General features: G+C 56.1%; 3 protein-coding genes across 6 annotated transcripts; 2 read left to right on the forward strand and 1 right to left on the reverse strand.

The window, feature by feature from the left end:
• The first annotated feature begins 73 nt into the window (after positions 1–73).
• On the forward strand, positions 74–2,699 carry LOC127054548 (microtubule-associated proteins 1A/1B light chain 3C-like). Its single transcript, XM_050960785.1, has 4 exons — positions 74–706; positions 1,114–1,169; positions 1,398–1,504; positions 1,978–2,699. The coding sequence occupies exons 1-4, from the start codon at positions 646–648 to the stop codon at positions 2,138–2,140; spliced, it is 387 nt and encodes a 128-aa protein (XP_050816742.1). The 5' UTR covers positions 74–645; the 3' UTR covers positions 2,141–2,699.
• A 2,767-nt stretch (positions 2,700–5,466) lies between these two features.
• On the reverse strand, positions 5,467–8,645 carry ZBTB3 (zinc finger and BTB domain containing 3). Of its 2 annotated transcripts, none has more exons than XM_050960790.1 (2): positions 8,397–8,645; positions 5,467–7,308 (listed from the first exon to the last, which is right to left on the reverse strand). In XM_050960790.1, exon 2 carries the CDS (start codon positions 7,254–7,256, stop codon positions 5,859–5,861), a length of 1,398 nt encoding a protein of 465 aa, XP_050816747.1. In that variant the 5' UTR covers positions 7,257–7,308; positions 8,397–8,645; the 3' UTR covers positions 5,467–5,858. The 2 variants fall into 2 exon arrangements, with proteins under 2 accessions (XP_050816747.1, XP_050816746.1); XM_050960789.1 differs by having other exon boundaries at positions 8,327–8,401.
• Positions 8,646–8,753: 108 nt separating this feature from the next.
• Positions 8,754–20,779, forward strand: LOC127054549 (5'-3' exonuclease PLD3-like). Of its 3 annotated transcripts, none has more exons than XM_050960787.1 (13): positions 8,754–8,979; positions 12,245–12,577; positions 12,793–12,891; positions 13,681–14,115; positions 14,618–14,808; positions 15,064–15,247; positions 15,351–15,465; positions 15,645–15,772; positions 16,139–16,339; positions 16,715–16,854; positions 17,364–17,529; positions 18,212–18,311; positions 18,607–20,779. In XM_050960787.1, exons 2-13 carry the CDS (start codon positions 12,383–12,385, stop codon positions 18,798–18,800), a joined length of 2,148 nt encoding a protein of 715 aa, XP_050816744.1. In that variant the 5' UTR covers positions 8,754–8,979; positions 12,245–12,382; the 3' UTR covers positions 18,801–20,779. The 3 variants fall into 3 exon arrangements, with proteins under 3 accessions (XP_050816744.1, XP_050816743.1, XP_050816745.1); XM_050960786.1 differs by lacking the exon at positions 8,754–8,979 and adding an exon at positions 9,140–9,324; XM_050960788.1 differs by lacking the exons at positions 8,754–8,979; positions 13,681–14,115 and adding an exon at positions 9,141–9,324.
• The last annotated feature ends 15 nt before the right edge of the window (positions 20,780–20,794 follow it).

The following is a 20,794-nucleotide window of genomic DNA, read 5'->3' on the forward strand; positions in this document are numbered from 1 at the left end:
CCATGTGAACTCCTGCTTGGCTCTTAACGGAGCCTGCGAAGGGATTCAATAACCATGCGGCTGAATTCCCCTCTAGCCGCTGGACGTGCACAGGGTGTCGGAGGTGGGGGCAGGGGCAACTAATAGACTTCCCTCTCTATCTCCCATCCATGGGTGGCTGGGACAATTAACAGATCCCCCTCTATCCCCATCATAGGGGGCAATTAACTGACCCCTGTACCATGGAGAGCAGGGGTAATTAACAGACTCCTCTCTACTCCCCATCCATGTGGGGCAGGGGCAATTAAAAAGACCACTGGGCCCCTCTGTCCCCCCATCATAGAGGACAGGGGCAATTAACAGATAACCGCTCCCATCCCCTTCATGGGGGCGGGTACAGTTAACAGACTCCCTCTTCTCTGAACAGAAGCAAAATCAGCCCATAGAGAAGAAAAACCCTCCCCCCGCCTCAGTGCCCTGCTCCCCACCAGGAGCCCCCCGTCCCGTCAGGGCCTGTGCGATCCCCAGCAGCAGCAGGACCCTGGCCTCAGGGATTCCCCCGCGGGCGGGGCGAGTTGCAGAGGGATCCTGCTGCAGCTGGGGCAGCGCTGCGGCGCTATTTAAAGGGCTCCGGGGACAGGCGAGCCCCGCTCAGCGCCCTACAGGATGTTGCCAGTTACCAGCAACCGGGAGCCCCGCGCTCCCTTCAAGCAGCGGAAATGCTTCGGTGAGAGGGGAGCCCTGGGCCGGTCCCTGCAGTGAAACACCGGTGAATTCGAGGGCAGGGCGTCCCCTCCAGGGAAGCCACTGGGCGACCTCCGGGTGCCCTGCCCTCTTCCCCTCTGTTGGCTCGGAGCGGAGAGGCTCCCGCCCCAGGCGCTAGACAAGGGGGCTGGAGCTCTCCCCGCAGCTGGGGTGCGGAGAGACCTGCTCCGGGCTGGTTGCCTGCCCCCGCTCCCTCCCCACCGGCGAGGGGGCCTCGGATGGTTCCTCGGAGTATCCAGATCTCAGTGGGCGCTGCTCGCGCGGGGTCTCTCCCCATTTCCCTCGAGCTCCGGGGGGCTCTGCTGGGGGAAGCCCTGGCTCGGCCCCCCTGACTGCGATCCTCCTCCTCAGATCCGCTTCTCATTCCAGCTACCAGAAAACGCGAAGTGGCCGGGGTCCGCTCCAAGTTCCCCAGCAAACTCCCGGTGAGTGGGCGGGGAGGTTGCTTGGTTGGAGGAGGTGGGGCGCGCTCAGCGTGTAGCCCGGGGCCAAGGACACCAGCCACTGCGTGGGAAATGGGCCTTCACCTCTTCTCCTCCCTCATTCCGCAGGGTCAGGGACTAGGAAAGGGGCGACGGGCTGTACCTATCTCAACAGCGTGGCCCTGGGAAGGGGTGGTGCTTTCCTCCTTTTCCCACGTGTCTGTTTTCCAGGTGATCCTGGAGCGGTACCCCAAGGAGAAGGTGCTGCCAGCATTGGATAGGACCAAGTTCCTGGTCCCTCAGGAGCTGACAATGGGGCAGTTTGTGACCATTATCCGGTAAGAGAAGAGAGGAGGTATGTGTGTTTGGAGGTGGGGGTCTGGTTTGGTATTGCACCCTTTGGTGTTTGTGCCCTAGGTGCTGCTGGGTCCTGCTTCTCTCTCTCCCCTGAGACCACAAAGGGAGGGGGTGCTATCACCTGGGCAGTCATTAGCCCCGTTAGCATGCCCCCTGGCTGTTTCAGGGGTGCTGTACAGCTTTGGGAGAGGTGCTACCAAAGGCTAATGCAGAGACTGCAGCTCTCTGAACAGCCCTTTCTTGTTTCAGGGTGTCCTGGTAAGGAACCCCTGTTCTCCTTGGCAGCTGTTGTGGGTTAAGTGCAGGGGTGGCTGTGAGCAAGTGCAGGCAATGCCCAGGTAGTGCATTCTCCCCTGGCAATGCAGGCAGTGGGTGTTCTCAGGGGAGACCAGTCAGTGCTTTTCCTTCTTACCCTCAGATGGGACTTAGCTCTCCTGCCTTCTTGCTTCTCCAGGAACAGGATGGCCCTCAGCTCCACCCAGTCGTTCTACTTGCTGGTGGATGGTAGCCGGAGCCTGGTCAGCATGTCGCTCACCATGGCTGAAGTGTACACACTAAATCAAGATGAGGATGGGTTCCTCTACATGACCTACGCCTCCCAGGAGATGTTTGGTTAAGGCCGCTGGTTGCCTCAGACCCCAGCTCTTCTGAGAGGACCCATTGTTGCCCACTCAAATGTTGCTGCTTGGTAAACGGTGTCATCCCACCCCCTCTGGTCAGAGTAGGAATGATATTCCTACCTGGCCAGTGGGGCATCTACCCTGGTGTGGTGAGACACCAAGGAACCTGCCCATTTCCTCCCTTCCCCAAGTGGGTGACTGGATAGCCTTGCTCCAAAAGGAAAGATCTGACTCCAGACTGAGGGCCCCCCCTTTAGCCAAGAGCAAGTGCCTTTACCCTGTGTCATGTGGTGCCCATGGGATGGTCCTTTCTGTGTTGTGGGGATAGTCACACCTGCCAGCCTCTTGCACAGGTGCCAGTGTGATTTATCCCCACCCCCCATTGTGAGACCAATAGGACTCCATTGCTCAAGGGCTAGTGTTATAGGACACTGCTTGGTGCTGGCTCAGAGTTCCTGCTGTACCACCTGGGTCTGGTAAAGCCCAGCCTGTTCCTTCTGATCTTGGGATAGAACTCACATGGTGGTAGCTTTTGGAATAAAAGGAAGTAAACTTATTTTCCAGCAGCTTTCCTAGCCCCAGTGCTGATCACTGGAGACCCTTGTCCTCCCTGAAAAGGGGTGAACCTCCTCCTCAAGGGGAGCCCTAGCTGTGGGGTAGACTGGTTCTCTTGTAAGGGAGGTTGAGTTGTGTAGGAGGGAAGGTAATCCTGCACATGGAATAAGCACTGTCTGTCCTTTAGATTGCATGTGTTCCCTTTGGAAGCATACCCTGTAACTACTAGTTAACCCTGTTAAAACAAGTTTCTGTAAATGCTTGTCTTTGTGAAATGGGACTGGCAATCCAATCCAGCATGGCCAAGCCACTGCAGTTGCTGAGTAATGACTACACTGAGAGCCCCCCTACCAGGTGCAAGCAGCTCATGATGCTACTAGTCAGCAGAGGCCTGAGGGGAGTGCACCAGTTACAGCTGTATTTAGAGCATATGGTCCCTTGAGCCTGTTATCTTGGTACAAATAACCTGTCCTGGATGGGAGGTTCTATGCTGTAGTGACCGTGTTCTGGACCTACAACTGCATTAGCAGGCCCCAGGCTGAGGGTTGTTTAGCTGGTGCTGTGTGCTTTCCTCTCCAGTGCTGCTGGGTTGGTAAAAGCTCCTGGAGGCCCTGCTGGAAGCCTGTCTTCATTTCAGACTGATCATAGGCTGCTTTCTGCTGGTGGCTGTCACTGATTTAGAAGTGGGCAAAGGAAAGCTGGGTTAGAAAAGCCTATGTTATCTAAGCACCCAAGGCTCCTAATGGTGTAGAGCAGAAGGAGGCTGAGATAGCAGCTAGCGTCTTTCCTGCTCCCTACAACATGTGTGCATGTACCAGGGCCTCTCCTTCTATTGCTGCTGGGAAGATTGATTTATTGCAGGGAGGGAAAGCATCTGTTCTCATGTTCTGGGATAATGCCTGAGGAGGCTGGAGCATTCACTAAATAGGCAGTTCCTGTTCTGTACCCTGCTCTGGAGTCCCAGTCTGATTCCAGGGACTCCTGCACCAGACAGATGTAAAGAGGGACTTGGAACTGTGTGTGTGAGAATTTTTTCCTCCTCACAGAGTTGAGGGTAGTAGAAAAAATTCTTCCTGATTCTCACTTTCCTACAAATTAATTCTCATGTGGGTGGGAGTTCTGCCCCCTAGAACAAAGCATCTTGGAGGCCCCCTTTCCATGGCCCAAGAATGATATTCCTGTGCTGCTTCTGGAGTCTGGCTAAGGCAGGTAGGTGCACAGCAGTTTGAAGCTGGAAATCCCATCAGAAGGGGGCTCTGAGGGTCTCCCCTCTGGAGTTGGCCGGAAGCCTGGGTTTGTCTTCCCCCTATGCCCACCTCATTCTTCTCATGCTTGTGCTATTCTTAGCAGGATTGAGTAAACTGTGGAATCTCATCTCAACCAGCTCTTGTGAGTGGGGCTTGGTGCTGTTCACCTCTCAGGCCCTGCTCCAGACCAACAGTGGCTAAATGACCATATCACCCCACCAAGGGGGTTGTCTCAGGCCAACTGCCTGTGTAATAATGGTAGAGCCACAAAGACTGAACTCCCTCCTCCACTGTAGGAGCGAAGCAGGTTGTGCTGCTGCAGCCTGTCCTGTAAATAAACAGACTTCATCGGCCTGAGCCAGAGAGGCTGGAGCTGACCCCTCTGACACCAAAATGTGCTGGGGAGAAGAGACCACAGCACAGACAGCGGAAGCACTTGGTGCTAGTTTTACTATAGAACTTGTGTCCTAGGCAGTGACCCCAACTCCTGGCTTTGTACAGAAATGAGTCCTAGAAGCACTTTCACTCTGGGCTTTATATTTAGAGGATCAAATGATGAGTTGGATAAAAGGTGGCAGCTCCGGGCTGTTGGGTTTGGTAGGTGGAGGAGAAGGTATGAGGACATGTTTAGTAGCACAGCAGCTTGTGGAGTCTGTCCCTCCCCCTGGAGTGAGCAGGAACCATGTTGCATTCACTGCTGGGGCAGTGTGTGGGGACAAAGTATTAACTGGGAGGGGCAACCTGAGCTTAAAGAGCAGCTGGCTAGGGCCATGGGGTGGTGTTGAGTAGCTGGGGGCCCAAATGCTGCCATGACACTAAAAACAATGGGAATCAGAAACTCTTAGCCTGGAACCTTAGGAGGGTTTTCACGAGCGGGTTTCTTGGCTTTAGGTGTTTTCTACCAATCTGCCCTTGTGCCCAAAGGCTCCACAGTAAGCAGCACAGACAAAACTGGTACAAACCATCCCATGCAAATAACCCACCTTTTTGTCCCTTCCTGGGTGGTCTGCAAAAGGGCTAGTTGGCCCTAAAGCCTCATAGCTGCTGGGAACTTATCCTCTGGGATGTTAGGCTACTCCTCCCCGCATTCTCTGGGAGCTCATTCCTGGGGGGCTGGAAGGGCCACCCCCATTGGTGGGAAACCATTTTTAAAAACTCACTTTATATCCTCTTGAAAAGAGAACCAGGATTTGCTTAAAAATAAAACCCTAAAAGCAGGGAGCCTCTGTCTAAGGGGGATTAAGATGGAGAGTAACTTTCAAGGAGAGAGTGTCTGGGCATAAGTAGCCCTGCCAAGGTTAAAAACAACCAAGAGAAGGGTCAGCACTTGGAGTGGATGGTGAGGGAAATGAAGTTTGTGTGTCTGCTCAAACTCACTCTGAAGCAATCACTTTAAACCCCTCTCTGTGCAGAGCTCCTGCCTCGAGTAATAGTAACCCTGACAGTCATACTGTCCTGGGTCTGAACTCCCAGATGCTGTTACCCACTCTGAGCATAAATATATAAGGAAGTGTTTCCTGGTTAGAATTTAAATTATTTTGATCAATGCAGCTATTTCCAAACTATTTACAAAGCTGGCAACAGTCCAAGGGGGAAAGGCCAGTGCCCAGGTCTACCCTGTATAAGAAATGACAGTGACTCCTTCCAGGAGGCATGGAGGTGGTACATGTGGCTTAGGCAGGAAGATGATTGATCAAGGGCATGAGCCAGGGCAGCTGCTAGTTTGGAGTTAGGTCCCTGTGTCTATGGTCCCTGTGTCTCCTGAACAGAGTTCAAAATCCCCTGCTAGCATTTGGGGGGGCCTCACCACACCCCCAACCCATCTCTACAGGAGAGAATCCAAAGGCTTCCCCTGTACTGCTTAGCAGCGTCCAGCATGTCTTATATCCCTGGGTGGGGCAGATGTGGGTTCACTACGAGGGGTTCTCCACGTCCTGTTTACAGCGCTTGGCTGTCAGGTCTTCATTGTGGGCCTTCCGGATGTGCCTGTACAGGTCCCCAGACTGGGTGTAGCTGCGCATGCAGTAGCGGCACTCATAGGGGCGCTCGCGTGTGTGCACAGTGGCATGGCGCCGCAGCGTGTAGGAGCAGGAGAAGGTCTTGCCACATGTCTTGCAGGTGGGGACGTCCTCAGTGAAGATACCGAAGTTGGGGTGTGCCTCGTACTCTGGCAGGTACATCTGCTCATGCAGGGGTGGTGTCACCATGTTGGAGTAGCCCTGTCCACCCGGCACTGGGATCATATGGTAGGGGAGATGCTCCTGTGGAAGGAAGCCGCCCTCTGAGGACACCTCCTCCATGCCACTGGGCTCCTCAAAGCCATCGGGGTGGCGGTTGCAGCCCCCAGCTGGCCCTACCTCCACTGTGGGCCTCTGGAAGATGCTCTCCATCCTCATTTCCATGCTCCGCCTCTCCAGCTGCTCCACTGTGTCCGGCTCCTCATCAGAGATCACAATGGCTTCCACCTTCACTTTGATGGGGCCCCTGTTCAGCTCCTTGGGGTAGAAGCCTTCTAAGTTGCCCACCCGTGGCTCCACAGCTAAGCTTTCAGGGATGGTTTCCAGGCTGGATGGTGCCTCCACCACATTGCCTGGGGGAAAGTAGTTGTGGGAGATGGTTTCGGTGGAGCTGCTGGGGCTGGACAGGGACAGGTCTGCAGTGGCTGGGGGGAGAGGCCTACCCAAGACGGGGCCACGGGGGGAGTCACCCTCCATACCTGGCTGGGTAGTATCTGCCATGTCTGCAGTTGGTGCTGGAGGCTGCTGGGGGCCTGCTTTCTCCAAGGGGTTATTCTTCCACTCCTCCTTCGTGTTCTTTCCTGCTTCACACAGATGCAGAGGTGGTGGCGGGACCTCAGGGCTCTGCAGCTGGTACTTGGAGGTGCTGGGCAGGAACTCAGAGCTGGCTGGGGAGTCCTCCTCCTTCTTAGTGCTGTCAGCCTCTGCCAGTGCCCGCGCCTGCAGCTTCTTCTTGCAGACCTTGACAATATCATTCATGTGCAGGTAGCTTGCAGCAGCCAGCACATCCTCCACTGGAGTGTTGTTGAAGGCCAGCATGCCCTCGTACATGAACTCCAACAGCAGCCCGAAGGCTGGTGCTGTGACAATCTCATTGTTGATGCAGACCAGGTCCCGCTTGTCCAGCCGCTCCTTGTAGAACATGTGGAAGAAGGTGCTGCAGGAGGCCAGCACGGCCCGGTGTGCTAGGAACTGGGTGTTGCCCACCATGATGGTGCAGTCGCAGAGGAAGCCCTGGTGTCGCTGCTCTCGCAGGCTCTGCAGCAAGTGCTTACTGTGGTCAGGGAACTCCATGCTGAAGGGTGGTCAGGAGGATGGAGCAGCAGTTGGCATAACCCTGAGCCCCCTGGGAATGCGGGGGGTGGGGGGGTGGGTGGGAAGAGAATGAGAGTTACCTTGGAGATGAAGGGGCTGATGAAACATCCCTTCCCCACCAGACTGCCCCATAATGGGCCCCCGTCCCTCATGCCTCATATCTGTCCCCTTGCTGCCTCAGCCTGAGCTCTGTTCCCTCTTGGGCTCTATGGGGGCCTCACTTGCCCTGCATCTTTCATTATCTGCCCCTTGCCTGCCCCCATCCCTTTCCCCTTCAGCCTGCCCCATTGTGGACCCTCACACCTCATGCTGAGCCTCTTTATCCCCTTCCCGCTGTGAAGTGTCCTATCCAGAATCTCCTCTTCCTGTGGGCTACAGTAGCCAGAAGCCCCTGCTCCCATCACCCCCATACACAGGGCCCCACCCCAGGTTTGGGCTGGAAGCTGGTGCCCCCCAATATTCCCCAGCATTGGCTGTTGCCTAGAGCAGGCATCCCCCATTTTAGCATGGCTGGCGTGTGTTAACATGACCCTGAGATGGGAGAGGAGCCTGTAACCTGGGGGGGGGGGGGAGGGAGAGGGCTGGCGCAGGGGTCCCGGCTCTAGGAATGGGGCCTGTATGGGGATGGGGAAGCCTGGGCAGGGAGGAGGTGGTTGCCCCCCACATTACAGCCCAAACTAGGTGAGGGGCACTTGGGAGGTCAGGCCAGGGCTGCTCGGGGGCGGGCAGGCAGGGGGCTGATTGGGGGGCCTTGGGGGTAGGAGGAGCCGGGCTCAGAGGGCTCCTGGTTTAGGGGGCTAGGGCCAGAGGGCGCCTGTCTCAGTTCGGGGGAGCTGGGCCAGGGGGGTGGGTCCGGCATGGGGGGAGGGGCCGGTTGTGGTCCCGCGTGAGGGGAACGGGGCCGGGATCCCCGGTGTGAGGGGAGAGGCCGGTTCTGGTCCCGCGTTGGGGAGCGGGGCCGGGAGGGTCCCGGTGCGGGGGGGGGAGCGAGGGCGGCTAATCCCGGCTCAGGGGGTTCTTTGCCCCCTAGTCCCCACATCCCCACTCACCACAAAGCCGCGGCCTGAAGAGATCCCCCTACTCCCGCCCCCTGCTGCCTGCCTTTGCCCCTTCTCCAACCTCTGCTGCTTGATTGGCTCGGAACCACTGTCAGTCTCCGGTTTCCCCAGAAGATTGGATATCGGCTGCTGTCATTCAATCCCCGTTCCCGTCGATTAGTTTGAAGCTCCCGTCCATCAACTCGACTCATCCGTTGATTGGTTAACCATAAACTGTCACTCTCTGCTCGCTGACTGGCCGCAGAAATATGTGCCTCAGCCCTTCAGCCATCTCAACCGGTACTGGTCAGACCCGGCTCCTCCCACTGATTGGTCAATGCTTGGTGCCACTCCACCAGGCCCGCCTGGTGATTGGTGAACTAACCTGGCCCGCCATTTCACGTGGGGGCGGGACTTCGGTCTCCATAGTAGCCGATGAGCGGTGTGCGTGAGGGAGAGGCGGGGTGAGCGACGCGGGAGCTGTACTGTGCTCTCTGGAGGTTGCGCGGCAGAGCAAGTGTCTGTTTTCTTGTTATTTGTTCGCTGCGCTCCTCAGCCGTGTCCCCCTCCCCGTCTCACCCGGGCGGGGCGGGTCTCCTCCCCCTCGAGGTGTCCGTGAAAGTCCCCTCGGGCAGCAGGCAGTGGGAGGCAGCCGATACCCGACGGTGTGTCCCAGCCCCTCCGTAGAGGCCCCTGCTCCCCTTCCCCGGGGCGCGGCGGCCGAGGGGCGCCTCCGGCTGTGGCCCGGCTCGGGGTGGCGGCGCCTGTCCCCGGCAGGCAGGCAGGGGTTCGGCCGCCAGGGGGAGCCGCGCCGCGGGCCCAGGCCGGCGCGTTGCCAGCTGTCATTTCAAACCAGCCCCGGGGTTTGAATGTCAACGGGCGCGGGAGCCGGGCCCGCCTCTTCCTTCCCCGCCACTCTCCCGCCCGGCATGAGGAGACGGGGCTCGCTGCGCGCAGGGACTCCCGTGAGGCGCTCCACGCGCCTGGCGCAGAGTAGCGCGGAGGAGCCGGTGAGAGCGGGGGGGCGCCCCCGCGGGGGGCTTCGAGGGGGCGGGAGCGGGGAGCCGCGCGGGTCGGGCAGGGCGGCCCCGGCTCTGAGCGCAGCCGCTGCCGCCCTGGCCCGGCCCCAGGCCCTCAGCGGCTTTTAGGGGCTGGGGGGCAGGCTCCGGCCGGCGGGGCGCCCCCCGACCCAGCCAGCACCACGGCCCCGCGGGGCTCCTCCCCAGCCCTGGCCGGCGCGCTCGGCTGAGGACTTGGCCCTCCGGGGCAACCTGGCACTCGGAGCTCGGCCTGTGAGGCCAGCAATGCCGGGGCTCCCCCCACCCCAGCTGGTGACGCGCGCGGTCCGAGGGTTTGTCATAGCGCCGGGACCCCGCTGCGCTGGGCGGGGGCCGAACAGGGAGAAGGGCCCGGGCCAGAGTCACGCTGTGGAAAAGCTGCTGCTCTAGGCTGTGCCTGCCCGACAGCACCGCGGCACCGGTGCCTGCAGCTCCCCTGCTGTGACAGCCGCTTGCTGCAGCGCTGCCTGGGGTTCCACCGAATGGCTGGGTCTGTCGCTGTAATAAATCCTCCCTCCCAGCAGCCTAGGGGGGGTCTAGCCCAAGGCTTAGCTCAGCTTAACTGTCTCCTGCGTGTGACTTTTTCCACAACCCGGAGGCAGGCAGCTAGATCAGGCCAAGTTTTAGGTGTAGACCAGGCCTTAGTCTCATGCTAATAAACCGTTCAGTGTTTAATCCAAGAGAAAACAGACAATCTGTAACTGCGTGCATAGGGAGGCGAGTTAACAGCAGCTGTCAAAGGCAGAATGCAATCCAATGGTTGGGAGCTGAAGACTAACTAGAAAGGCACGTTTAACAGCGGGTGTAATTAACCATTAGAACAATTTACACTCCCCCCCCCCCATGGTGGATCGCTCATCACCTGCGGCCTTTACATTATGACTGGATGATTTTTCTAGTTCTGCTTTCCCTCAGCCAGACAGTTGAGTAGGAAGTGATTTTGAGAATTTTCAAGAGTAAAAACCCTCCTGCATCAGGCCAAAGGCATGAATTGAATTTTCTTTTTTTGCCTTGTGTTAATCAAACTGCTTCCTTCTGAGAATTGTGACTTCTTCCCCCACCATTTTTTCCCAGTGTAAATGAAATTACTTTTCAAAACAAAAACCAGAACTTTGTTTTGAGAGTGGGATACTGTAGCAACTTCCCAGTTTGAATTTCCTGCCCTGAGGGGGAAAAATTTCAAGGAAAAACATTAAACCCAATACCTTTTCAGGAACAGTTGGAGTTCTGACATTTTTTGGCCAAAGTGTTTTGTTAATAAATCTCCAGCCAGTGCTAGTTCTGGACTTGAGACAGGAACTACCATACAAGGTTCTCTAGCCCGTGCTATGCAGAAGATCAGTTTACATGATCAGAATGGTGTCTTCTGGCTCTAAAATCTCTGACACTGTGTTGCCTAGAACTCCAGCCAAGATCAGGACTCTGCAGACAGGTGCTTTGTCAACATACAACAAGAGCCACTCCCTGCCCTGGAGAGCTCACGCTGTTCTGTACTCAACAAAGGCTGGAAGGGGAAATAGATAGATTTGCCCAATGTCATGTTTTTGGCAGACCCAGGACTAGACCATAATCCAGTGACCTAGCCACTAAAACACACTGCCTCCCTTGCCTTAGTGCTGGAATGAAAGAAATGTCAGCAATTAACTGACATTATCTAACTAAACAGCCTGAATAGAAACCCTGTTTCTGCTCAGTCAGGTTTCACTTCCTTGTCCCTTGTGGTGTCACAAACCCACCAACTCTTCCGTTGCCTGTAGAGCCACTGCAGGTGGGCAAGGGCTGAAGTTTTAAGATTTAAAAAAAAACCAAAAACAAAAAAAAACCAAAGTTCATTTTACAAAGAAAACACCCCTTTGTGCCAGGAACAAACTTTCAGCCCCAAGGGGCAATTTCTTACCTGGGATTTGGAGTTACCTTGGGGGAAGTCTCTCACCCAGCAGCCTTAGGGGACTATACTGGAGAGAGGTTTGGGCAACTAGTGTCTTCTCCCTCCTGATGGTTTATTACCCTGAGGCACAGGGTCTCACTGTTCTAAATCCAGTATTGCCAACCCCCAAAACACTAATCAATCAAGAGGCAGGCCAGGTAGCAGGGCTACACAGTCTGGGTTCAGGCCCTGCTACTAGCTCAGTTTTTCTTCCCTCTCACATCAAACCACCCCCCACAAATGGTGTATTCACAGTACTGCTCTTCTTGGGGTAGTTTAGTACTATAAACTCCCCCCCCCCCCGTTATTTCAGTTTATCTGGGCTTCTGCTTGTGTATAGCAGTTCAGCCCTCCTAATAAGCTGCAACTTAGACTTACTCCTCAGCAAATACATATGCCCTCCCTAACCCCTCTGTGGCTACCCCTTATGGTCCCCAGCAGCCTGGTTTCTAGTTACATGCCATCCTCAGGGTCCCCTGGTGTAATTCCCTTCACCTGGGGAAGTGGGCGAAGTTTAGCACAGATGAGGCTGAGCCCCTCCTCCCCCTTAAAGGACCAGTTCACCTCTGACCAGCCCCAAGAAATAATGTAATTTAAAAACAAGAATAAATGTATGTTCCTTTTCATCTGAGTTCTTAGGGTCATGCCCAAGTCATGTCTAGGGACTGTTAGGCGCATACCTGGGTCATGTTTTCAAGCTTTTCTCTGCAATTACGAGGGTTAGAAATTTTTTAAAGGGCAAGCTGCAATTCTTACAGGAGCTGAGGCTTTAGGTAAAGTGCTAAATGTAATGAGGATTAACAGCGCTGTAAACTACAGTCCCTTGTTAATTTGTAATCTCTGATGAAATTGAGCCTGTAGATGTGGGCAGCTCCCAGTGTCAGTGTCCAGCTCCTATTCTACCTGGGAGAGGAATATTAATCAGGGTCCCACACTCCTCTACAGGTCCTGAGAGAGGTGTCCAGTGCTGAGGGAGGGAGCTTGCCCCTCGTTCTGCAGCCCCGGGCCAGCATCAAGGCCCACAAACTGCATCTTACTCCAGCCCGGGATCCATCGCCCACTCCAGCCAGTGACCCTACTCCCATGCCAGATCTGGAGCCCTCGGCTGGGTCAGCCCTGGAGCCCTTGCCAATATTAACCAGGGAGCCTCCACTGCCCCAGCTCAAGGATGAACCCACAAGGACTGCAATGAAGAGAGGCCTATCCCGGAAGCCAGCAGCAAAGCTGGAGGCTTCCAGGAGCAATAGACGGGTGGCACTGGACCAAGATGCCCACTTGGTGAGTCAGTCTGTCTTGTCTGTGCTGGCTTGCATGTCTGGGTCTGGAGTGATCCCCTCCCCCATTGTCCCTCACCCCTATTCCACAGGGATTGGAGGTTTGGTGCTGTACAGACCTATGCAGATGGGCTGTTGTCTCCATTAGCCCCATGTAGCGTCTCTCAGAGACTGTGCACTGGCAGAGCTGATATCTGGCTATTTCTGTTTCCCTTCCAGTCACCCTATGTGAGGCTGAAGAGGCTGCAGATCTCAGAGGAGGATGGAGAAAAGGAGGAGCTTTTCCCCACCCGAAGTGAGAGCTCAGGGGAGAAAGAGGTAATGTGGTCCCTCCCTTCTCTAGCCCCTATGTGTCAGCCATCCAGGATTTCCCCCTGGAGGTGAGAGTGGTGTTCTGTGTCCACAGTCTCTCTTCTGCTGAGGCTGGCCACAGTGGGACCAGTTAGGAATAGTTGTGCTGGGGACATCTGCCTGATGGACTGGGGTCAGCAAACAGCTATCAGATTAGAATGGGTTTCAGTCACTACTGATCTGGGGCTGGATCAGAGCCGGCACCCCCTAGAGAGAAAAGGCCCCGTGTCCCATTCCCCAGCCTCCTGAGCCAACCAGTCCTCCCTGACGCTGAGGCTGGATTGGAGCTGATGCCTCCTAGCAGCAAAAGGCTCCTTCTCCCACGCCTGACCTAGCTGAGCCAGCCAATCGCTCTGCACTGGGACTGGATCAGAGTTGGGGGCGCTTTATCAGTGAAAGCCCCAGATCCCATTCCCTGGCCCCAAGCCCTGTTGCCCTATGGACAGTCTGGCCCTCCCATGAGAAATAGGGGTCTTGGGTTGTGGCTCTTGCTGATGCCACCCAGCCTACTCTAGGTGGGGCATGGAGCAGCCTCACTGAGGCTGGCTAGCAGACCCTGACATTAGGCACAGGTAGTGGCTGATCCCAGGTCTCAGGCTCTGCAGCTCTCTTTCTCCCAACTTGTACCCCTCTATTGCTCAGTGCTCTTGTAGGCCATTCTTATCCTTGCACCAGAGGGACAATGCTTGGGGGGCTGGAGGTTGCCTCTCAGCCAGACTAAGGACCACCCTTTGGCTTGGCTGTCTCCCACTGCAGAAGCTGAACCTGGACTGGCAAGAGTTCAGAGATGAGAGAGCCCAACTGCAGGTGCTGGAGACTGCGCTGCCGGGCTCAGAGACCGCCACTGTCACAGAGATCATGGCCCCCAGGCTGCAAGGCAAAGCGGCCAGCAACACCCCCAGGCTGCAAGGCACAGCCATCTGGCTGCAAGGCGGGGCAGCCAGCAGTTTCCCTAGGCTACAGGGTGGGGCCCCAAGGTTGCAGGACAGGGCACAGATCAGCACCCCCAGGTGGCAGAGTGCAGCTCCTAGACTGCAGAGTGTGGCACCTGGGACGCCAGGTCTGACAGAAACAGATACTCTCAGGGTGCGGCGCGTTGCCCATGGAACACCAGGCTTGGCGATGTGGACAGAAACTGCAGCACTCAGGGCACCAGCCCCCAGACCCAAGAGCCCACGGAAGCCGAGCAAGGTAAAGGAGAGATCCACACTTCTGCACTGGAGTGTCCAGGCAGTCTATGTGCTGAGCTCCCTACTCCATGTCTGTGCTGGGTCCCTAGCATAGTCTCCCTTTAAACAGCTGACCCATTTCCTGACAGCCATGGCAGTTTCCCTCAGAGCCATACCCTAATGCCACAGGCAGGGAAGTAAGAGCTCAGAGTTGCCTTGTCACACTGGCTGGAGGGCAGTCTCAGCCTGTGAGAGGGCATTATTGGCTCAACCACTGCTGGATGGAACATTCCCTGCCATGGAGAGCACTGTGCTCAGCAACCTTTCCCTGCAGCATCGGGTTCTGGACACTACTACTTGGAAGAGAGCAGACCTGGTCCAACCAGCCCCTGTTCTGTCCCTGGAAGGGTTGGATGGACACAGATATGGGTCCTTGTCTATGAGGCTCCTGGAGAGGTGTCCCTTTATGTTGGTTCCTGCCTCAGGCAGGGCTCCCCACTAAGCGCTATTCTCTCTCTTGTTAGCATTTCCTTTTCTCCTCCACCTGCTGCATCCTTCTTCCCTTCCTGCTCATCTTGGGCTTCTCTGGTTGGTTCCTGTGGGAGCACAGCAGCCCCGTCTCTGTCCTGGGGTTGATGGAGCAATGGCAGCTGGGCTGGAGCCATGTCGCCAGCCTGTGGAGAGAGCCAGAGGAGGAGTGCAGCTCACAGTGCAGGTAAGGGATCCTGCAGGGGGCAGGCTGTCACATGGAGATGGTGGGCAGTAGCACATAGCGACAGCAAGACTGCAGGCAGTAGGTAGCAGATGGCTGTGCTTGCCCTCGGACTCAGCAGATCCTTGGAGTGGAAGGGAGCTGGATTTTGCTCTGGTCTCTGCTTCTCCTGGCAAGTACTGATGCCCTCGCTACCCATGTTGAGGAGTCCGTCTCCTAACCCTGCCCATCTCGCCTCTCTCTCTGTGGCTGCTGCAGTTTGGTGCTGGTGGAAAGCATCCCTGTGGGCCTGGATTACAACTACTCTAGCCCCCGCCACCTCCCCATTTTCCAGGCCTGGATGGACCTGTTGGATGCTGCCAACCGCTCTGTGGACATCGCAGCTTTCTACTTCACTCTCCGGGACTCAGACATGAAGGAGGAAGAACCCTCATCCTGGCAGGTGGGGCTTGGCATAGGCGGAGGGAGCCCTTGTCTGCTCCTGTTCTGCGGTGAGAGGGAAGGAAGGGGTTGCTAAGCCATAACACTCATGCTGCTCCCTGCAGGGCAGGCAGGTGTTGGAGAAGCTGCAGGACCTGCCCTCTCGGGGGGTGAAGCTCAACATTGCTGTGAACAGCCCCCAAAAGTCTGACCGAGACACCGAAGAGTTGGCCAGCAAAGGTAACATAGGGGTCGGGATAAACCCCAAGACTGGGTGCGGATAGGGCATGAGGGGAAGTGTCAGCCCTAGGAAAGGGGCAGACAAGACCCCAGCCAGCTGGGCTGGGATAGCCAGGCTGAGAGAAGTGGGAAAGGATGTCTCTGTGTCATGGCCACTGTTCTGCTGGTGCCCCCTGCAGGTGCAGACATAAAGTATGTGGAGTTGGAGCGCCTGACTGGGGGAATTGTGCACACCAAGTTCTGGGTGGTGGATGGCAAGCACGTCTACATTGGCAGCGCCAACATGGACTGGCGCTCGCTGACACAGGTACCACAGTGGGTAGAGGGTGGACAGAGGGGAGGTTACTCACAGGGACTGGCGCTTGGGGGAGGTTTTGGGATGAAGGGAGGTGTGCTCACAGGGACTAGCGCTCACTGACACAGGTACTGCGGGGTGCACACAGGGGGACTGAGTGCTCACAGGGACTGGGGCTCACTCTCCTGGGTCCCTGTGGGGCAGGGTTAGGACTGGAGCTGGGGCTCATGTTGGAGTTGGGCTTGGGTGGTGAGGCTGTCTGCCCGCTGGGGCTGCACTCACTCTCCTGAGGTTGAGAGTTCAGCCTGGGGCTCCTGTTAGAGCTGGGGCAAGATCATGTTTGCTGCATGGCTGTTCCCAAACACCCTTGCCTTGCAGGTAAAGGAGCTGGGTGCTGTGCTCTACAACTGCAGCTGTGTGGCCGGTGACCTGCACCGGATCTTCGCCATGTACCATGCATTGGGAGGGCAGGGGGCCTCACTCCCAACGATGTGGCCAGCTTATGTCTCTGCGAAGTCCAGCCTCAGCCACCCCCTGAAGCTGCAGCTCAATGGCAGCAGTGCAGAACTGTACCTCTCTGTAAGTGTCCAAGTAGGCTCTGTTGGGTCAGGCAGCTCATCGTGGCTGCTTCCTGGACTCTGTATATCCTGATACCTCCTCTGCCATCCTGGGGCCCAGTGCTCAGCCACTGCCTGCTGGCACTGCTGGGAGTTGCACAATATTGGCACAGGGGCTGGATGGCTCTCCAGTGCATGGGGGGCAGCCACCTAGGACTCCCTGCCAGGGGCCTCTCCCTGTCTCAGGAAGCCCTGTTACTCATTCCCCAGAGTCTGTGCTGTGGCATATACTGACCCTGTAGGGTTCTGGGCCCCAGAAGGCCCTGTCATTCGCTCCTGGATTCTGTGCTAACACACGTGCTGCCTGTCTCTGTACCTGTATGTGTTTGTCTTGCAGAGCTCCCCTCCCGCCCTCTGCTCCACAGGCCGTACCCCAGACCTCACAGCCATTGTCAGCACCATCCAGGATGCCCAGGCCTTTGTCTACATCTCGGTGATGGACTATGTGCCCCAGTGCACCTTCTGCCAGCCCAAGAGGTGGGGGCCACAGGATGTGCAGGCTGGAGGTGTGGTTCAGGCAGTCAGCTCCCCTGACATTATCTCTTCTAGACATAGCTGGGAGTCCTATGCTATCCTCCCCCAGGAGACTGGTGGCAGGGACAACCTGGGCTTTGCAGACAGCGAGAGTGGGGAGGAGAGACAGAGGGTCAGACACAGGCTGGCACTAGTGAATGTCAGATAAATGGCTAGGGGGTGAGCAAGGTGGGGCACTGTTACCGGGGAGCTGGGCAGATGCTGGGGGTGGAGGGGGAGGACTGGGCTATGACCTGGGGACTGGGCTGGTTGGGGAGAGGGGAGGGCAGTTGGGCAGCTCTGACCCAGAGGATGGGCAGTTGGGAGACCATAGCCTGAGGGCTGGGACCTGGGGGCTGAGCAGTTGTGAGGCTGTGGCCCAGGGTCTTGGCATTTGGGGGGCTATGGCTGGGGGGGTGTTTGGATGTGAGGTGTCCTGTCCCCTGACCTGGTCTCCTTGGGCTGCTCTCCAGATTCTGGCCAGTCATTGATGATGCGCTGCGTGCTGCGGCCTGCAATAGGCACGTGAAGGTGAGGTTGCTTATCAGCTGCTGGCAGCACTCGGACCAGTCCATGTTCCTGTTCCTGGAGTCGCTCAGTGTCCTCAGCCAGGAGCCTCTGGGTTGCCCGATCGAAGTGGTGAGTCCTGGAGTGGTGCAGGAATAGGGACCTGAAGTGCCTGGGGCTGGAGCTGGCTGGATCCTGAGGGGACCTTTCCACTCCATGACTCAGCCCAGGGGCCAGCTGGTAGGAAGTTCTCTGTGTATCAGTGCCCTGCATTGGCAAGGGGTCACAGATTACCTGTGTAATCTTCTTCAACCTTTGTGTTGAAAAGTTCCCAATTAATATTAAGTTGTTTAAAGCTAAAATGCAATAAAACCCATCTTAGCTTTCAGTTTTGAGCCTCTAGTCAGTTACAGAAAATGTATTTAGTAGAGGACCACTAGGTGGCACTTTGAATGCTACAACCAAACTTAAAAAGAAAAATCCTTCGATAAGCAAACAGGCACACTGTTATCACTTACACAGTACTACAGTCTTAGGCCAGGTCTACACTATAAACTTACATTGGAATAATTACATTGCTCATGCAGGGTTGTGTCCTTGCTACCTCTTACTTTCTCATAACATGATATCTCCAGCTTATCTCTAACTTTCTCACACTAGCAATGTAAGTTTCCCATACTCCTCTACACTTAGGTTTTGGGCCTAAGTTAGCTTAACTTCTACTTATTGCTTAACCTAAACCATCCTTTATAGGTTATACCAGGACATGCTGGACCTGTAGGCTCAAAGGTGACTTTGTGTTTGTCTCTTTCAGAAACTATTTGTTGTCTCCGCATCGGTTGAGCAGAAACGCATTCCCTTCTCCCGTGTCAACCACAACAAGTACATGGTGACCGACCGCCTGGCCTACATTGGTGTGTGCCTCCCCAGCTATGGGGTGGAGGGGGATCAGCCCAGGGGTCTGGAATCATGGGCTAAGGAGGCCAGGAAAGCCATCACTGGGAAGTCATCACTGGGACCAGTTACAGCATCTCAGAGTTCAATAATGGGTGGGAGTGTTGGGAGCCAAGACTCCTGGGTTCTTCCTCAGAACTGGGAGGGGATTGGGGTTCAGTGGGTTAGAGCAGAGGAGGGGTGTTAGCCAGGATGGGGCCCCTGAATGAGTCAGTGTTGATTCCCTGCAGACCTGATGTTTGCTCCTCTCGGCAGGCACCTCCAACTGGTCTGAGGATTACTTCACCAACACTGCAGGGGTGGGGCTGATCATCAACCAGAGTGAGGCTGCCCCTGGGGTTACCCAGCTCACCTTGCGGGAGCAGCTGGAGGCTGTGTTCCATCGGGACTGGAGCTCTTCCTACTCACAGCCACTCAGCCCCAAGCCCAGCTGTGCTGCCAAGAACTGAGAGCAGTTCCCTGCCTGAATGCTGGGCCAGGCCCAGGACCTCTCCTCAGCTGGATGTACATTTGCAGCCTTCCTTGGAAATCCAGCCCTGTGGCAGCTTGCATCAGACTGCTTCTGCTCCCCCCTGCTCCAGGAGGGATCCCACTAGCCAAAGAAGGACCAGTGCAGGCAGCAGCAATGAAACACCCGAGGGGGCCCTGGATGCCAGCATGTGACTTGTCAGCATTAGTGCCGTGGTGCTTGCCTCCTGGCTACACTCTGAAGCTGGGGGCTTGGGGCCCTGGCACGTGGACATTAGCTAAATCTCAGGCATAGGCGCCAACTTGGTGGGTGCTCTGGGGCTCAAGCACCGACAGGAAAAAAAAAAAAAAAAAAGGAGGGTGCTCAGCACCCCCCAGCCACAGCTATTGGGTGGTGCCTGTGACTGGCCCCTGAACAGCTATTTGGCAACTAATGGGAAGTGCTCTGGGGAGGGTAAAGAGGACAAGCAGTAGGCAAGAGGGTTGGGGGGGAGGGGTGGATTGGAGGAGCAAGCAGCGAGCAAAACAACTCAGTGCCTATGGTCTCAGGGTCTAAAACCCTTTCCCAGAAGGGATGGGCACCTTCATGGGGAGAGGAGCCAGCCTTAAATTTTATTTGGGAACTGAACTTCTCCAGTTTCATGACGAGTATTTGGTTTAGGTGGGTCCCACTTACAGGTGCTGGATTGGAACGTGGCTTCCTGCACTCAGGGCTGGGAGAGGAAGATAAGTCTTGAGGAAGTGGCAGGAAGAAATAGGAACAAAAGTAGTTCATAGGCTGCAAGCCAGTGCAAAGTGGCACTGCCCCAGGGCTGAATGGAGGGGCTGGTTGCAGCAGTGCCCCAGGGCTAGATGTGTCTTGCTGTATTGCAGGGGCCTGGGCCCTTGTCCTGTGGCCATGCCAGTTGTGATGCCATTTTAGTGGTTGAACCGATGCAGATTTGGAGAATACAGTTTGGTGCGTGGAGAGCGATACAGCCAGCACCGAGAGCTGGGCGCTATAGCTGTGGCCATAGGTGCCAGAGGAACAAAGAACCACAGCCACTTAAAAGCACTTAAATGCAAAATGTTTGGGTTTAATCTGTCCCTTGATCTGTCTTGGTCTCAAAGTGCCAAGGTCTGCAGATCTCCAAAGGCCTCCCATCTCTTTGTGAACTGATAGGGTCTCCTCTGGGGCAGGGTGATTATGGCTCAGACACAATCTTCCAGGAGGTGGGGTAGGGCTCAGAGAGGGTCTCCACCTCTTTCCAGGACTGCCAATCCATTTATTGTAATTGCTTACCATAGAGGATATTGCACTAGTTTAGAGAAGTGGCTTAGGGGGCTGAGCATGTGTGTTTAATGTGGGGCAGGATACGTATGTGTATGTGTGGATCTGAGCACTTGGTGCTATCAAACCAAGATGCTAGGTGTGCATGGGGAATGGGAAGTGGTGGTGGGGGTTTGCTGGGGGAGGGGCAGGCACCAGAAAGCTGTGACATACTGTGAGGGGCAGCCCCCTGAAATCGACTCCCAGGAGCCACAATCAGGGATTTGTTGCAGGGGTATCATGGCCCCTTTGGTGGGTGAATTTCAGGGAGTTGAAAGGGGTGGCTCCCTGTGATTGGGGATTCAGAGGGGTGAGGTCTTGTGGGTCAATCCTGGTTGAGGATGGGGGGGTCTCAGACTGGGATTTGGGGGAGGAATTACAGAGCTCCCACGAGCTGTGGCGGGGACAGCCTGGGCTGCGCTGGGGACGGGAGCTGCTGACTCGGGCACGTGGGAAAGGTATAGCTTTTCAGAGTTTATTTTTGTACCTGACTGCCCAATAAAACGGGATTTGGGATAACTCGCCTCATGTCAATCAGTGTGCGCCCCGCCCCTCGCCATGTCAATCGCGGTTTCCCTCCTACTCGCTCACTGCCAGACCCCGAGCTCCCCCTGGCGTCCTCTGGCCAAGGCGGCAGCCGCCCGCTGGCGGCAGCCGTGATACTAT

The sequence above is a fragment of the Gopherus flavomarginatus genome, chromosome 6, assembly GCF_025201925.1.
Source record: "Gopherus flavomarginatus isolate rGopFla2 chromosome 6, rGopFla2.mat.asm, whole genome shotgun sequence".
In the NCBI taxonomy this organism is placed as follows: Eukaryota; Metazoa; Chordata; order Testudines; family Testudinidae; genus Gopherus; species Gopherus flavomarginatus.

Bases quoted from the DNA above. Each gene is read 5' to 3' on its own strand.
- ZBTB3 (XM_050960790.1), bottom strand. From the start codon at position 7,256: ATGGAGTTCCCTGACCACAGTAAGCACTTGCTGCAGAGCCTGCGAGAG.
- LOC127054548 (XM_050960785.1), top strand. From the start codon at position 646: ATGTTGCCAGTTACCAGCAACCGGGAGCCCCGCGCTCCCTTCAAGCAG. The intron at 707-1,113 runs GTGAGAGGGGAG...TTCTCATTCCAG, and splicing joins CAAGCAGCGGAAATGCTTCG to CTACCAGAAAACGCGAAGTG. The intron at 1,170-1,397 runs GTGAGTGGGCGG...TCTGTTTTCCAG, and splicing joins AGTTCCCCAGCAAACTCCCG to GTGATCCTGGAGCGGTACCC.
- LOC127054549 (XM_050960786.1), top strand. From the start codon at position 9,184: ATGTCAACGGGCGCGGGAGCCGGGCCCGCCTCTTCCTTCCCCGCCACT. The intron at 14,116-14,617 runs GTAAAGGAGAGA...CTCTCTTGTTAG, and splicing joins GCCCACGGAAGCCGAGCAAG to CATTTCCTTTTCTCCTCCAC. The intron at 16,855-17,363 runs GTGGGGGCCACA...GCTGCTCTCCAG, and splicing joins ACCTTCTGCCAGCCCAAGAG to ATTCTGGCCAGTCATTGATG.